Source organism: Salvelinus sp. IW2-2015, linkage group LG19, assembly GCF_002910315.2.
Source record: "Salvelinus sp. IW2-2015 linkage group LG19, ASM291031v2, whole genome shotgun sequence".
Lineage (NCBI taxonomy): Eukaryota > Metazoa > Chordata > Actinopteri > Salmoniformes > Salmonidae > Salvelinus > Salvelinus sp. IW2-2015.
In genome coordinates, this window is record NC_036859.1 from 35,607,905 (window position 1) to 35,623,878 (window position 15,974).

General features: G+C 42.7%; 2 protein-coding genes across 2 annotated transcripts in view; one reads left to right on the forward strand and one right to left on the reverse strand.

Annotated features, from left to right (window-relative positions):
- The first annotated feature begins 954 nt into the window (after positions 1-954).
- On the forward strand, positions 955-6,651 carry extl2 (exostosin-like glycosyltransferase 2). The gene is made up of 6 exons (XM_024009212.2): positions 955-1,115; positions 1,632-2,086; positions 2,524-2,594; positions 3,436-3,551; positions 4,889-5,345; positions 5,572-6,651. Exons 1-5 carry the CDS (start codon positions 1,111-1,113, stop codon positions 5,286-5,288), a joined length of 1,047 nt encoding a protein of 348 aa, XP_023864980.1. The 5' UTR covers positions 955-1,110; the 3' UTR covers positions 5,289-5,345; positions 5,572-6,651.
- Positions 6,652-11,532: 4,881 nt separating this feature from the next.
- vcam1a (vascular cell adhesion molecule 1a) overlaps positions 11,533-15,974 on the reverse strand; it is a 10,212-nt gene continuing 5,770 nt past the window's right edge. Inside the window, exons 5-7 of the mRNA XM_070449046.1 lie at positions 15,779-15,971; positions 14,273-14,539; positions 11,533-12,297 (exon numbers count right to left, since the gene is read on the reverse strand). Of these exons, the coding sequence (XP_070305147.1) occupies positions 12,161-12,297; positions 14,273-14,539; positions 15,779-15,971 (597 nt within the window). The 3' untranslated portion in view covers positions 11,533-12,160. The remainder of the gene's footprint in view (positions 12,298-14,272; positions 14,540-15,778; positions 15,972-15,974) is intronic.

Sequence of the window (15,974 nt, forward strand, 5' to 3'; positions counted from 1 at the left end):
GTATTTCTGGTATGAATTTAAAACTTTCCCTGATTTTAGAATTTCTGGTATGAATTTAAAACTTTCCCTGATTTTAGTATTTCTGGTATGAATTTCAAACTTCTTCCTTTCAATGGGGCCATCTCAATAGTCTGAGATGGTTCCCTCTCAGAATCTTCTCCTTCATCTGCACTCCTATAACAACATAAGATGAAGGATAGGCCTACCTACTAGATGTTTGCTTTCACCAGTCCAGCTCTTTCACAGAGCAGAGAGGATGCCTCTGTGGACTACTGATACGGTGTCTCTTCATTCACACTGATTACTGATCTACAAAACCTTTTGGTTAGCCACTATTGAGAAGCCCACTACTTTCACACTGGTCTGTGGTGTTTTCATATTCAGTTCAAAAGTTTGAGGTTGTGTTCTTGATGGAATTCATGCTAGAACAGTCAGTCCTCTACGTAGGCTAGTTTGACACAATGTGGTGATGTTTCAGCAGAAATTCATCCGAGTAATTCCATACGGTGTATATATATATATATATATATACACATATATATATGGATTAACTGACTCCTCCTGAGCACAGTAGTAAACATTGTTGCAAAATCGTCACCTTATGCAAATACCATTTACATTTCTCTTTAAAAAGGTTGCACGTGATATAAAATAAAGGAAGCTTTGAACATTGTTATCATAGATTTGTTTGTTTTTTATCTTACCCAGTCCAAGAATTGGAATTTTCAGGCCATTGGAAAGAGAAACTTTAGGACAAGTCGTTACAATAGAATTCATGTTTGTTCAACTGTGTTGGTAAAACCAACTAATGCGTTGTATTATATTCACTCCGACGTTTCCAGGGTGCCGCTAGAATCCAATTTTCCAAATACGTCGTAAAACTAAAAGCACCTCACTATGCGGCGAAAACCATCGCCATAAAGCAGTACAGTTGTGCGTCATTGTAGTTTTCCTGACTTTCCCGAATTTGCCTACAAATACTTTCCTGCAAGTCTACGTTGCGTCTGCGTAAATCAACAGAACTCTTGTGTGTGGAATGGGAAAAGAGGGAGAAAACAACTAAAGTAGATTAATTAATTGTTTTGGAATGTGCGTTATAAGGATACAACAATGAGGTAGGTAGCTTAGTGTTTTTCCTCACTGTTGTATTGTTAAGTGGCCTAGTCTATTGTAGGCCGAGGTTTGTAACCCATTTCCATTAGGCTACTTTAAAAGTCAGTAACGCCGTTAAAGTACCGTTTAATAAAGTTAACTTTTTGATGATGCCATAGCCTAATAGGCCCAATCATATGCACGCGCGCAACATGTCGTCGATTATTATCATGGAGGGTGTTGTGATGGGAATGTCGTGGTTTACAATGTATGCGCTTGACAAATAGTCCTTCTTTTTAAAAAGCCTATTCTGTGAAATAGTTTCTGCACCCTAAACACTGAAGGTCTGTGATCTGTGTGGATTAGCAATATGGCGAAAATTCCCCCTGATCTATTACAAAGGGCAAGGTAGACCTATATCCATATTGTTTATGTCTATCTAATCATCTCAGATCTCCACAAGTGCATAGGGAGTATGGGCTAGGGGTTGATTTGGGAATCAGTATATATGTCCATTGTTGTCTTTCTCCTGAGTGCAGAGTCCTTCTCCGTGGCTGCAAAGGTCTTCGGCGGTCCTATCTCGTTGCTCCCATACTACTCCTTCTCTTGGTCGGTGCTGCCTTGACTGCCCTCCTGCCTTCCGTCGAGGACCGGGGCCATGTCGGGGCCATGGGAGCCCTTCGCCATAGAGCCACCGCCGGCAGCAATGCCAACGCCATTCCCGGGCGCCAAACGGAAGAGGAGGACGCCACCGCATTTACCATAGTCATACAGACGTATAACCGCACCGACGTCCTGCTGAAACTGCTCAACCATTACCAGGCGGTGCCACACCTGCGGCGGGTCATCATCGTGTGGAACAACATTGGGGAGCGGACCCCTCAAGAGCTCTGGGACGCCCTGGGGCCCCATCCCATCCCTGTGGTGTTCAAAGAGCAGAGCGTCAACCGCATGCGCAACCGCCTGCAGCCATTTGCTGAGATCGATACCGACGGTGAGGTGTGTGAGTGTGTGTGTGTGTGAGAGGGTCAGACAGACAGAGATGGCGTTAAGGTGGCTTTCCAAAGTGTCTACCTCACTTAGCCGTTCAACCGAAGATAGATACTGACTGTGGAGTGTGAAAGAGACACAGACAGACCAGTGGAGGCTGCTGAGGGGAGGACCGCTAATAATAATGGCATCAAACACATTGAGGACGTGGTTTCCATGTGGTCGATACCATTCCATTGACTCCATTCCAGACATTATTATGGCCGTCCTTTCCTTCAGCAGCCTCCACTGAGACACAGACTGACAGACACTCTCCTCGTCTCCTTTCCTCCTCTCCTCGTCGCAAAATTGTCCAGTCGAGTATACAGGCACAACAACGCTGTGTATTGGAAGTATTTAATCATCTAATGGTAATACTCTGTGTTCAACTTCTCTCCTCAGCTGTGTTGATGCTGGATGATGACACGTTGGTCAGCGTTCCAGATATCAGTTTTGCCTTCTCTGTGTGGAAGGTATGTACTTCCAACAATACACATTGAAATCAAATCAAATGTTATTAGTCACATGTGCCGATTACAACAGGTGTAGGTAGACCTTACAGTGAAATGCTTACTTACAAGACCCTAACTAACAATGCATTTAAAAAAATAAGAATAGAAATAACAAGTAATTTAAAGAGCAACAGTAAAAACAATAGCGTAACTATATACAGGGGGGTACAGGTGCAGAGTCAATGTGCGGGGGCACCGGTTAGTCGAGGTAATTGAGGTAATATGTACATGTAGGTAGAGTTATTAAAGTGACTATGCATAGATAATAACAGAGTAGCAGCAGTGTAAAAGGGGGGGGGAGGGGCAATGCAAATAGTCTGGGTAGCCATTTGACTAAATGTTCAGGAGTCTTATTGCTTGGGGGTAGAAGCTTTTTAGAAGCCTCTTGGACCTAGATGTGGCGCTCCGGTACCGCTTGCCGTGCGATAGCAGAGAGAACAGTCTGACTAGTGTGGCTGGAGTCTTTGACAATTTTTAGGGCCTTCCTCTGACACCGCCTCGTATAGAGGTCCTGGATGGCAGGAAGCTTGGCCCCTGTGATGTACTGGGCTGTACGCACTACCCTCTGTAGTGCCTTGCGGTCGGAGGCCGAGCACTTGCCCTACCAGGCAGTGATGCAACCAGTCAGGATGCTCTCGATGGTGCAGCTGTGTAACCTTTTGAGGATCTGAGGACCCATGCCAAATCTTTTCAGACTCCTGAGGGGGATAGGTTTTGTCGTGCCCTCTTCTACATAATAGCTTACATTGTATTACTATTGGAATGTTCCTCAATGCTGTCCCATACTCTCATCCTCCAACAGCAATTCCCAGATCAGATAGTTGGATTTGTCCCCCGTAAACACGTTACCACGGTGACGGGGGTCTACAGCTACGGCAGCTTTGAACTCCAGGACCCAGAGATGGGAGGAGGTGACAGGTACAGTGTCTTCAAAGTATTCACACCCCTTGACTTTTTCCACATGTTCTTGTGTTGCAGCCTGCATTTAAAATGTATTCATTTGAGATTTTGTGTCACGGGCCTACACACAATACCCCATACTGTCAAAGTGGAATTATGTTTTTAGACATTTTTACTAATTAATTAACGAAAAGCTGAAATATTTTGCATCAATAAGTATTCAACCCCTTTGTTATGGCAAGCCTAAATAAGTTCAGGAGTAAAAATGTGACTCACTCTGTGTTCAATAATAGTGTTTAACGACTACCTCATCTCTGTACCCCACACATACAATTATCTGTAAGGTTCCTCAGTCGAGCAGTGAATTTCAAACACAGATTCAACCACAAAGACCCTGCCTTGCAAAGAATGGCACCTACCTATTGATATAAAAAACAGACATTGAATATCCCTTTTGAGCATGGTGAAGTTATTAGTTACACTTTGGATGGTGTACCAATACACCCAGTCACTACAAATATACAGGTGTCCTTCCTAACTCAGTTGCCAGAGAGGAAATAAACCGCTCAGGGAGTTCACGATGAGACCAATGGTGATTTTTAAAACAGTTAGAGGTTAATGGCTGTGGTAGGGGAAAACTGAGGATGGATCAACACTGTAGTTACTCCATAATACTAACCTAAATGACCGAAGGAAACCTGCATCCTGTTTGCAATAAGGCACTAAAGTAAAACTGCAAGAAATGCGGAAAATAAATTACAAATTCACCTTTTGGTAAGGACAATAACCTAAAACACAAGGCCAAATATACACTGGAGTTGCTTACCAAGACTACATTGAATGTTCCTGAGTGGCCTACAGTAGTTACAGTTTTGACTTGAAGATGGTTGTCTAGCAATGATCAACAATCAATTTGAAAGAGCTTGAAGAATTTTGAAAAGAATATTGTACAATCCAGGTGTGCAAAGTTCTTCGACTTATCCAGAAAGAAGCACAGTTGTTATCACTGCTAACGGTGATTCAGGGGTGTGAATACTTTTTTCAATAAATTAGCAAAAATGTCTAAACATATTTTCACTTTGTCATTATGGGGTATTGGGTGTAGATGGGTGAGAGAGAGAAAATCTATGTAATCCATGTTGAATTCATGCTGTAACACACAAAATCTGGGAATAAGTCAAGGGGTGTGAATACTTCCTGAAGACACTATAACTGCATAACTATAGAGGTTTGCCATATCTAGACACTGAAGGCCTAGATGTAGACGTTGTTGCTCTAAACCATGTTCATGTCTTGCGCCCTGATGCATTTTTAAAACAATCTGAATGTGGGCCCTGCTTTCCACACTGCTGCAGATACTCCATGGTGCTGATCGGCGCCGCCTTCTTCCACCACCGCTACCTGCGGCTCTTCCAGGAGCAGCCGCCCGAGGTGCATGCCCTGGTGGATGACACGCAGAACTGCGACGACATCGCCGTGAACTTTGCCGTGGCAGCGGAGCTACAACGAGGTTCTGGGGCCATAAAAAGTAGACCCTCTGGCATCTTTGTGAAGCCCGTGGATATGCGCAATCTGGAGAGGGACGCCAGCAGCGGGTACCTAGGCATGTGGCACCGTCCCGAACACCTGCTCCAGCGCTCCTACTGCCTGAACCGGCTGGCACAGATCTACGGCGCAATGCCCCTGAGGTACTCTAACATGATGCTGTGCCAGTTTGGCTTCCCAAGCTATGCCAACCACAAGGGCAGGGGCTGACTGGCACAGGGAGGCACGGACTGGCATTGACAGGTGTCGAACACAGCGGACATTCAGGTAGGTCAATGTACAGGTGTTGGGATGTGATAGGGGATGAGGATTTGATCAGTGTTTTGGGTGAGGAAACAGAGTAGATTGCATGCCCGGGGTTAATACTGAAGTATGCAGGACAAAGCGTTAAGAGAATTAACACTTACTGTAAAATGTGAGGATTTTGGTTGGGTAATGGTTCGGTTTTTGGGATACCCTAAAGTAAGGTTCTCATTCTGTTGTCTTTTTGTAGGCGAGAGAAGGGATTCCTTATTATGACCTCATCGGGACTAGATCTCTGAGACGGTTACCTCCAGGACCAGACGCTGACAACACGGCAGATGGTCCAACAAGCGGTGCCTTACTAAAGATGGACTCTTTACGTTAACCTGTTCTTGACAATCTGACAGACAAGATATCAGTATTAAACCAGAGGACTTTTGCTGTTGCCAAAATCATAAGATATTACGTGGCACGGTTGATAGATAGACTTTAGTTGGTGCAAATGTTTTTATTGCCAGCTGATGGCAGCATTGTAATATGCACATTTGCACAGGGTATGTACTGTAACTGTTCAAAAGTCAGATTTTACTTTTGCCTTTGTGTCAGTACTTGCACTCCCATGACAGGCTTAACTTGTCAGGTATTCAGATGTGTATTTGATAAATGTGATGAGAGACACACACACAGGTGCTCATACAATCACAAGACAACTGAGATTATTCCTTTGATTCTGAGATGCATAGCATTGGAAGGTCAAGTGAACAATTTTTTTTTTTTTTATCTACTGGTTTAAACATTACGACGACGTCACGACTTTGAATAATGGCTGCTTTCTGCTCTTGCTCGACTCAAACTTTGCATTGTTAAACGGTACTTACTGGAATTATGTGAATGTTGCGCTGACTTTTGTTCTGGTGAAAACTGCTGTTTCTGGCGATTGCCTCCCTGACATGACTGTTTCAGGGTGAATATCTACAGGACTTGTAGCAAGTATCCTCTCTTACCATTTCTGTTGCATCAAGAGCCTGAAATTGTGATGCATTGAAAAAGGCTGTCCCTCAAACTGTTTGTCCTTCGATCAGATTTCATATTATCTCCCTTAAAATGGGTTGTCTGCCAAAAAAAATCTACTATTGTGCATCTCAAACTGAAAAACGATGTTTCTTTTCTACATGACATGTAGACCACTGGGACATTTATTCTCTCATTGATTTGTTGTTTTGTTTGTGATTTTGGCTTTGTTTGCATATGCTGTTGGTAGAGCTTTGTTGCAAATCATTTGTTTGGTGGGCTTAGTGTGCTGTGCAACAATTAAAAGTTTTAATACACATTTTGTATTTTTTTTAATGTTATAAAATTAAAAGGTTTATGTCAGCATATGGATTATTATGTTAGACAACCAGCTGGTTACAGCTCTTACATTGCACTCCTTTTGAACAGGCTATGTGTCACGGAGCTAGGCGTGGTGGGTGCGGAGTATGGCGCAGAGGATTTTGGATTTTCGTAATTTATTCCGGACAGAACAAGATCACGCCAAATAACAATAGGCGACAAATACTGACCTACCCAAAACAGGACACAAAAACAGTCCAACAAAATAACAAACGCAACCATCTACACACAGAACAGAAAATAAGCCCGCACAAAAGCAGGCGGGCATAAACAGCCCTGAACAAAAACCCCAAACGAGAAACAGGTGAAAACAATAAAGACATAACCAACAGAAAAGGAAATCGGTGGCAGCTAGTAGCCCGGTGACGACGACCGCCGAGCGCCGCCCGAACAGGAAGAGGAGCCACCTTCGGTGGAAGTCGTGACAATATGATTCTGATTAGATAGTGGTTTAATACAGCCTTTCTTAAAGTATGGGTCGCGACGTGTCAGTGTAAATTTGTAATTGTTTCATGAATTACTGGAATTGTTTTGGCCAAGTGCATCTGCGCTCTCTGTTCAGTGCACTCTCTGCTTCTCCGTTTGGCAGCTGTGTGATTGTGAGAGGTGGTGTACCGGATCTTTTTTTTCTGCAGTTTTCTTGAAGAGAAACGATGCAGCGCTGTGGTTCAGACAGCAGATGATGTGCTGTCAGCCACTGACTTGTCATTCCCACTCGACACCATTCACCGCTGTCATCAAATGGACTAATGCTAGCGACAAGATCTGACTGAGCTCAATTGTCATGAAACGCATATACAGCGAATAGTTTCTCTCTGTTTCACACACACACTTATAACGAGGAGCGCCCACAATGTGTTGTGTGTGTGGAAGTGCTTAGTAATGAGTCTTGCAAAACGAACAAATGAATAAAACGACACGTCCTGACCAAACATCCACAGCATGATGGTAAACCTAGGAAGTCCTTTCAGGACAGGGCAGAATGTTTCAGGAAACAGTGCCTCGACAGTGGAAAAGTAAATCAGCTAGCAAGGCATTGTTGTCATTTTATAACAGGTGATGATCAGCAGTAATAAGGGAGTACTAACTCTCATAGTAGATGTGAGTTTCTCTTTCAAACAATCCCCTGGCTTTGTACACAGCTAATAGCTAACATTCGCCCAAGCAAGCTACTGATAGTGCAACCCTAAGTAACAGTACAGATGAAGATGAACAATGATCAGGCCCACTGTACATCTTACTGTAGAAATTATTGTTGAAAACTAGTCTAGGTTGGAACTGTTGCTGTTAAAATACAATAATAATTGTTATTCTTAACTGGAATAAACTGATTGAAGCAAGGTGCTTTTTGAGGTAAACACACTCACATAGTTCTGGGTTGTTCATCTGCAGCAGGAAGCGGTCTCCTGCCTGACTGAGGAAGCAGTAGATGTTCTGGTCCAGTTTGGCACCACATACCTATGGTGAGTCAGGGTTCTCAACTCTGACATACTTAAAAAAAACAAGTACAGAAACAGTCTCAAGGCTGAGCCCAGAATAGACATGTTGCTGTTACAATACAATACATATTTTTTATTCTGAACTGAAATAAACTGATTGATCACACCACACAGATATAGAGACCAGAAAAGGACAGCGTGGGTGTTTTTCTGGTCTATATCTGTGGTGATGTGATCAATCCGTTTATTCCAGTTCAGAATAAAAAATATGTATTGTATTTTAACAGCAACAGTTAAAACCTAGACAGATATGTAAGTGTTTTAATGGGGGAAAAATAACATGAATAGATATTATATGGATATTTCATTTCATTATTTGTTTTTGTCTATATTACATTTGTTTTAGGCATAAGGGCAATGAAATGTACCAATATTTAAGTATCGTTGCATATTTTCCTAAACCCTTGGACCGTCCAGGCAAAAACCACAGAATATCTCATTTTGGGTCTCAGGAAAACACAGAATATCTCATTTGGGTCTCAGGAAAACACAGAATATCTCATTTGGGTCTCAGGAAAACACAGAATTTCTCATTGGGTCTCAAAGGAAAACACAAATTTCTCATTTGGCCTCTCAGGAAAACACAGAATTTCTCATTTGGGTCTCAGGAAAACACAGAATTTCTCATTTGGGTCTCAGGAAAACACAGAATTTCTCATTTGGGTCCCAGGAAAACACAGAATTTCTCATTTGGGTCCCAGGCTGAAAAAGTTGAAGAAGCCCTGGTCTAATGGATCCAAGGCTGAATAATCAAACAAAATGCTGGTTTAGTTTAGTTTTCTCTTTGCCCCATACTTCAACACATTCTGGAAATTCCCAGGCCTAAATTCCTAATTTTAGTTCAGACCTTTGAAGAATGTAATCATCATTTCATCTCTGGGTTGAGACTGAGATCTGAGAAAATTTGAAATATAACAAACCCACCCCTTGGAACTTCCAATAGACCAGGGTCATTGGGGCACACATGGAAAAACATGTTGTAATGGACAACTAAAATGAGTCCAACTAGCCCCTTCCTGTTCTAGTCTGTTTTTTATTGATTGGTGCATAATGAATACGAACCAACCAACCAACTTCAGAATACATCTTTGCATTACTGTTGCACAATGTATAGTCCCTCTTATTTCCTCATGTTACCTAGGTTTGAGAACATATACCATTTGGTTGCTAACAGTAGGGGGCAGTTTAGCAAAACAGATTTTATGTTATCTTTGTCGACCAAATTGCATGGTTTACAAAAGATTGTGTGTTTTGGCAGGGAAGTTCTTCCCATTTTCAAGGGGAACTTACCGGGAAGAAAAAGGAAGAGACACAATGTGCTTGTGCAATAGACTAGATTAGAATACCTCTCTATCCGGTTGGTTTATGAACAGTCTGAATTATATCCAGTAGAGGAAGGAAGTTCTAAACCACTGTATGAAGGTGTGTATTGAAAGATTTCATTTTAATATCAGAACGACTATGTGATGAACATCGCAGTTTTGACCCTAAAATAAATGTTCCTCTGACGAAAGACATGGGTTAGGTTTAAGTATTAATTTTATCTCGACTGATGCCTCTACATATATATTATACACAATCACCCTAACACACACACCCTGACACACAGATCTACAGGTCACAGCAAAGACATCTGATTACTTCTGACTGGAGGACATACCTTATTAACTGTGAAGATGGGCTAACCAACACCTGCTCATCACTGGAGTTGGTAAACAAACAAACCCCTTCACAGACTGCACAGTGCTTCTTAGATGAGAGCTCAGCAAATACAAAAGGGCATTACTTAACTGTTAACTTTTTTTTTTTAAACACTGTCATTGTCACCTTTAACCTGTTTGTGCCCTGAAGACGTGCGTAAAAACATCCCATGACTCAACGTGTGTAAAAGTATTTGGACATTACGTCTGATCTAAGGCTGTAGGTGGAAATATGTCTCTACTTTGATCCGTATATGTGACCTATGACTCGAGGACGGAGATGAGGTCAGCCTGAATATTAATCTCTAGACCCGGAAGAGAAGTGTTACTGATAGTGGGATGCATGTTGTCCCTGCTACATCATCATTACCCAATACCCACAACACTTTCCCTACTACACTGAGCAACAATATAAACGCAACATGTATAGTGTTGGTTTCATGAGCTGAAATAAAAGATCCCAGAAATGTTCCATACACACAAAAAGCTTCTCAAATGTTGTGCACAAATTTGTTTACCTCCCTGTTAGTGAGCATTTCTCCTTTACCAAGATAATCCATCCACCTTACAAGTGTGGCATATCAAGAAGCTCATTAAACAGCATGATCATTACACAGGTGCACCTTGTGTTGGAGACAAAGGCCACTCTAAAATGGTCTGTTTTGTCACGAAACACAATGCCACAGATGTCTCAAGTTTTGAGGGAGTGTACAATTGGCATGCTGACTGCAGGGATGTCCACCAGAGCTGTTGGCAGATAATTGAATGTTAATCTCTACCATAAGCCGCCTCCAATGTAATTTTAGAGAATATGGCAGTACGTCCAACCGGCCTCAAAAACGCAGACCACATGTAACCACGCCAGCCCAGGACCTTCACATCCGACTTCTTCACCTGTGGGATCGTCTAAGACCAGCCACCTGGACAGCTGATGAAACTGAGGAGTATTTCTGTCTGTAATAAAGCCCTTTTGTGGAGAAAAACTCATTCTGACTGGCTGGGCCTGGCTCCTCAGTGGGTGGGCCTATGCCCTACCAGGCCCATCCATGAGTGTGCCTCTGCCCATTCATGTGAAACCCGTAGTTTAGGGCCTAATTTATTTGTCAATTTAATGACTAACTCAAAAATATAACAGAAGCATCTAATTTCATGATATGTATACTGAACAAAAAGAAAACGCAATAATTTCAATTTGGTCTGTTTGTCCCCCTAAGCTTTCCTCAGTTTTGTGTGTGTCTTTTCACAGATTTGGCTGAAAGCTATTAAAGGAGAAGCTAACCAGAGGTCATTTGGGATTGGTGTTTGTAAGCACAATGAACTCCAAACTACTTATGTTATAAGGATAAAAACTAAACCCCCCCCCCCCCCAAACAAACACACGGTCTCAAATGGAAGATTAGTCACACACTTCCCAGAAGAGTTTGTGGAGCATGAGTGTTTGTTTCTGAGATGGTTTCCTTGATACGGAGTGCCATATCCTCAGTGAAGTCAATTTGGTCTTTGTGTGTTTTGGAGGAAAACCTGTTTTGTTGTTTCCTTGTTTCTTCCTCACCCTCCAACTCTTATCTAAACCCTGTATCACCGTGTGTGCGTGTGTTTGTTCAAACAGGAGGCAGAGTACACCTTTTCATTGTCATCTTTATTACAATAAGTCTGTACAAAACATATTAATTCACATTAAAAAAATATTATATACAGCAATAATATAAACTTCAGTGAAAGAAGGTCTGATGCTACAGTGACACAATGTCCTGGGCTGGTGGTTGACTAATAAGGTATTATCAGATGCTATAAGTCATATCTGTGCAATCATCAGTTACATTCATGGCTTTGTACATCCATCAGTAGAGAACACGCATAAACAAACAATTAGGCCTCGATACAATCCGTATCGCGGAAGTTTCATCGCTGTAGCGCAATTGAATTTTAAAAAGGCAATGTCCCCGTGTTCGCGGATTCTGCATTCACGGTAACCGCTGCATCTGTCGGCTCAATTGGAAAATATTTACATATCAATCGCGCTAAACTTCCACGATACGAATTGAATCGAGACCATAATTTCAGTGCGTGCGTGTTTGAGCTTCACTTGACCAATAGCAACGAAGAATAGTCTCTCACTGCCGAAAGCACAGCTCTGTCCACCTCTGAGGAAAACACCCCCTCGATGCTAGAAGTGGACTGTTCCAGTGTACAGTGCTCAATTGCAGACTGATGTTGAGACCATCTCTCTTCCCTCCATGGGGGGAGTCTAAACTGTCCTTGCAAGTTCATATGAACTTGCCATTTTTGCTCTCCTCAGGAATCGCATCAGAGTCGCTGCAGCAGCGGTCATGGAAACGAAGCACACGGCAGGTATGATGACGGTCTTTGGATTGACGGATTTATCTGGAGGGATGAGATTTAAAGTTAGCAGACTCCATATCCATTTTTTCAAACATTATTCTATGTCTCGGTTCACCCTAAGCCTGTCATATTTACATTTTGACATTTTACTCAATTATCAGATGCTCTTATCCAGAGTGACTTACATTAGTGCATTCATCTTAAGATCGCTAGGTGAGACAACACATATCACAATTGTCCCTTAACAAAAGGTAGTTATCAGCAAACTCAGTGCCAGTAGAAAGTGACAAGTGCATTTTTTGGGGGTGTATGTCTGTATGCACACTGAACAAAAATATAAACACAACATGTAAAGTGTTGGGCCCATGTTTCCTGAGCTGAAATAAAAGATCCCAGAAATGTTCTATATGCACAAAAAAGTATATTTCTCTCAAATGTTGTGCACAAATTTGTTTACCTCCCTGTTAGTGAGCATTTCTCCTTTACCAAGATAATCCATCCACCTGACAGGTGTGGCATATCAAGAAGCAGATTAAACAGCGTGATCATTACACAGGTGCACCTTGTGCATTTTGTCAGACAACACAATGCCATAGATGTCTTTAAGTTTTGAGGGAGTGTGCAATTGGCATGCTGACTGTAGGGATTTCCACCAGCGCTTTAGCCAGAGAATGGAATGTTCATTTCTCTACCATAAGCCTCCTCCAACGCCATTTTAGAGAATTTAGCAGTATGTCCAATCGGCCTCACAACCGCAGACCACGTGTATGGCATCATGTGGTGCGAGTGGTTTGCTGATGTCAATGTTGTGAACAGAGTGCCTCATTGTGGCGGTGGGGTTATGGTATGGGCAGGCATAAGCTACGGACAACGAACACAATTGCATTTTATCGATGGCAATTTGAATGCACAGCGATACCGTGATGAGATCCTGAGGTCCATTGTGATGCCCATTTAGTTTTTTTAAGGTATCTGTGAAATCCATAGATTAGGGCCTAATGAATTTATTTCAATTGACAGATTTTGTTGTATGTTGCGTCTCTATTTTTGTTCAGTGTGTAGGAGCTTGAGGTTTGTGGCAATGCCCGAGTCTTGGTGTACACTCAGATGCCTTGTGTGTGTATAGCCTAGTGGTTAAAGCGTTACGACAGTACCCAAAAGGTTGCTAGTTCGAATACCCAAGCCAATAATGTGAAAAATCTATCGATTTGTCCCTTGAGCAAGGCACTTAACCCTAACTTGCTCCAGGGGCGCTGTACTACTATGGCTGATCCTGTAAAACAACACATTTCACTGCACCTATCTTACTACTATGGCTGATCCTGTAAAACAACACATTTCACTGCATCTTACTACTAGTGGCTGATCCTGTAAAACAACACATTTCACTGCACCTATCTTACTACTATGGCTGATCCTGTAAAACAAACACATTTCACTGCACCTATCTTACTACTATGGCTGATCCTGTAAAACAACACATTTCACTGCACCGATCTTACTACTATGGCTGATCCTGTAAAACAACACATTTCACTGCTACCCTATCTTCCTACATGTGGCCCGACCCTGTAAAACAACACATTTCACTGCACCTATCATCCTACTATGGCTGATCCTGTAAAACAACACATTACTGCACCTATCTTACTACTATGGCTGATCCTGTAAAACAACACATTTCACTACTATGGCTGATCCTGTAAAATAACAACACATTTCACTGCACCTATCTTACTACTATGGCTGATCCTGTAAAACAACACATTACTGCACCTATCTTACTACTATGGCTGACCCTGTAAAACAACACATTTCACTGCACCTATCTTACTACTATGGCTGATCCTGTAAAACAACACATTACTGCACCTATCCGGTGTATGTGTCAATACAATTTTTTTTTTTTGTGTGTGTCAATGATGTATATAAACCATTAGTGTGTGTGTTTGTGTGAGAGACAGAGAGAGAGTGTGTGCCCGCATGTTTTTGTGTGAGTATATCTCAGTGGTCTCACCCTGGATGCTGACGCTGAGGCTGAAGCTGAGGCTCTGGTGTCCCACTACGTTGGTGACATTGAGCAGGTAGAGCCCTGCGTGCTCCGGGCCCAGGTGGACCAGGTGGAAGGTTCCGTCAGAGGAGTGCAACTCCACCCCGTCCCGTAGCCTCACCAGGGTGGCCGAGGGGGCGGGAACGCCCACAGCCCAGCTCCGGATGGTCACGTTCTGCCCCTTCTCAAACTCAGCAGACGGGAACAACTCCATGGACAGGTTTGTGGGCGGTGCTTCAGGGGGAAAGAAAGGTAGCAAATTGAAATGAAGGATTGTCGTTTGTTTCCTATTCACGTCAAACGACGTGACGTCGTATGCTATTTGTAAACTGATTATACGGTTGAAAAGACATCATATAACATTACAACCAGTTAGACCTCGATTTCATGACATCACGACGCCATGGAAACATTCTGGTTGTTATCTGGTCAGACTGGTGACCAGAATATAACTATTTTACTACTAGCACTGACGTTGCTGCTAACTTCTTTATTGATGTGCTCACTGTGACTGAGATATGTGGTTGTCCCACCTCACCGTGACTGAGAGATGTGGTTGTCCCACCTCACCATGACTGAGATATGTGGTTGTACCACCTCACTATGACTGAGAGATGTGGTTGTACCACCTCACTATGACTGAGATATGTGGTTGTCCCACCTCACTATGACTGAGATATGTGGTTGTACCACCTCACTATGACTGAGATATGTGGTTGTCCCACCTCACTATGACTGAGATATGTGGTTGTCCCACCTCACTATGACTGAGATATGTGGTTGTCTCACCTCACTATGACTGAGAGATGTGGTTGTCCCACCTCACTATGACTGAGATATGTGGTTGTCCCACCTGGCTATGACTGAGATATGTGGTTGTCCCACCTGGCTATGACTGAGATATGTGGTTGTCCCACCTCACTGTGACTGAGAGATGTGGTTGTCCCACCTCACTAGTGATGAAGGTGGAGGTGTGGCCCTGTTTGGATTGTAGCTCCGCCCCCTGACTGCCGTTCAACTGGCGTAACGCCACACGCCCCTGCGGCCCACTCTCTGATTGGCAGGTAATGGTCACACTGTCCCCGCTTTCAGCTCACCAGATGGGCTCAGTTTAAGAACAGGCTTCTCTGGAGGACCTGCCAGGGGCAATGAGTAACATAATCATATATCAATGAGTTATATAAATACAAAAATGTATTTATAAAATGGAATAATAATGATGGTAAACTATGTTAATAAGGTATTTCACAAAGTAAAATGGACTAGTTGATTTCCAAGAGCATCTTCATGGTTCCAACGTTGACACAATATTAAGCACGCTTTTTTGTCCTTATGAATTATAATCTTACTTGTTATTATTTAGTCTTTGTCTTACAGTCACTATTTGTCAACTAGAAATGGGATCGCAATGGGATATACACCTTTTTATACTACAAACCACAAGCTGATACAGTCTGCTTTTATTTGACTCACCTTGAACATGAACAGTCATGTGAGCTGTACGGTTTCCTACGACGTTGTGGGCCACGCATTCATACTCTCCACCGTGGGACCATGACGCTTCTTCCACCAAGACGGTCGCACCCTCTCCTGCCACGACGGAGCGGCCATCTTGGTCCAGTTTTCTCCACAACACTGTAGGTTCAGGGTTTCCCTCAGCACGACACTC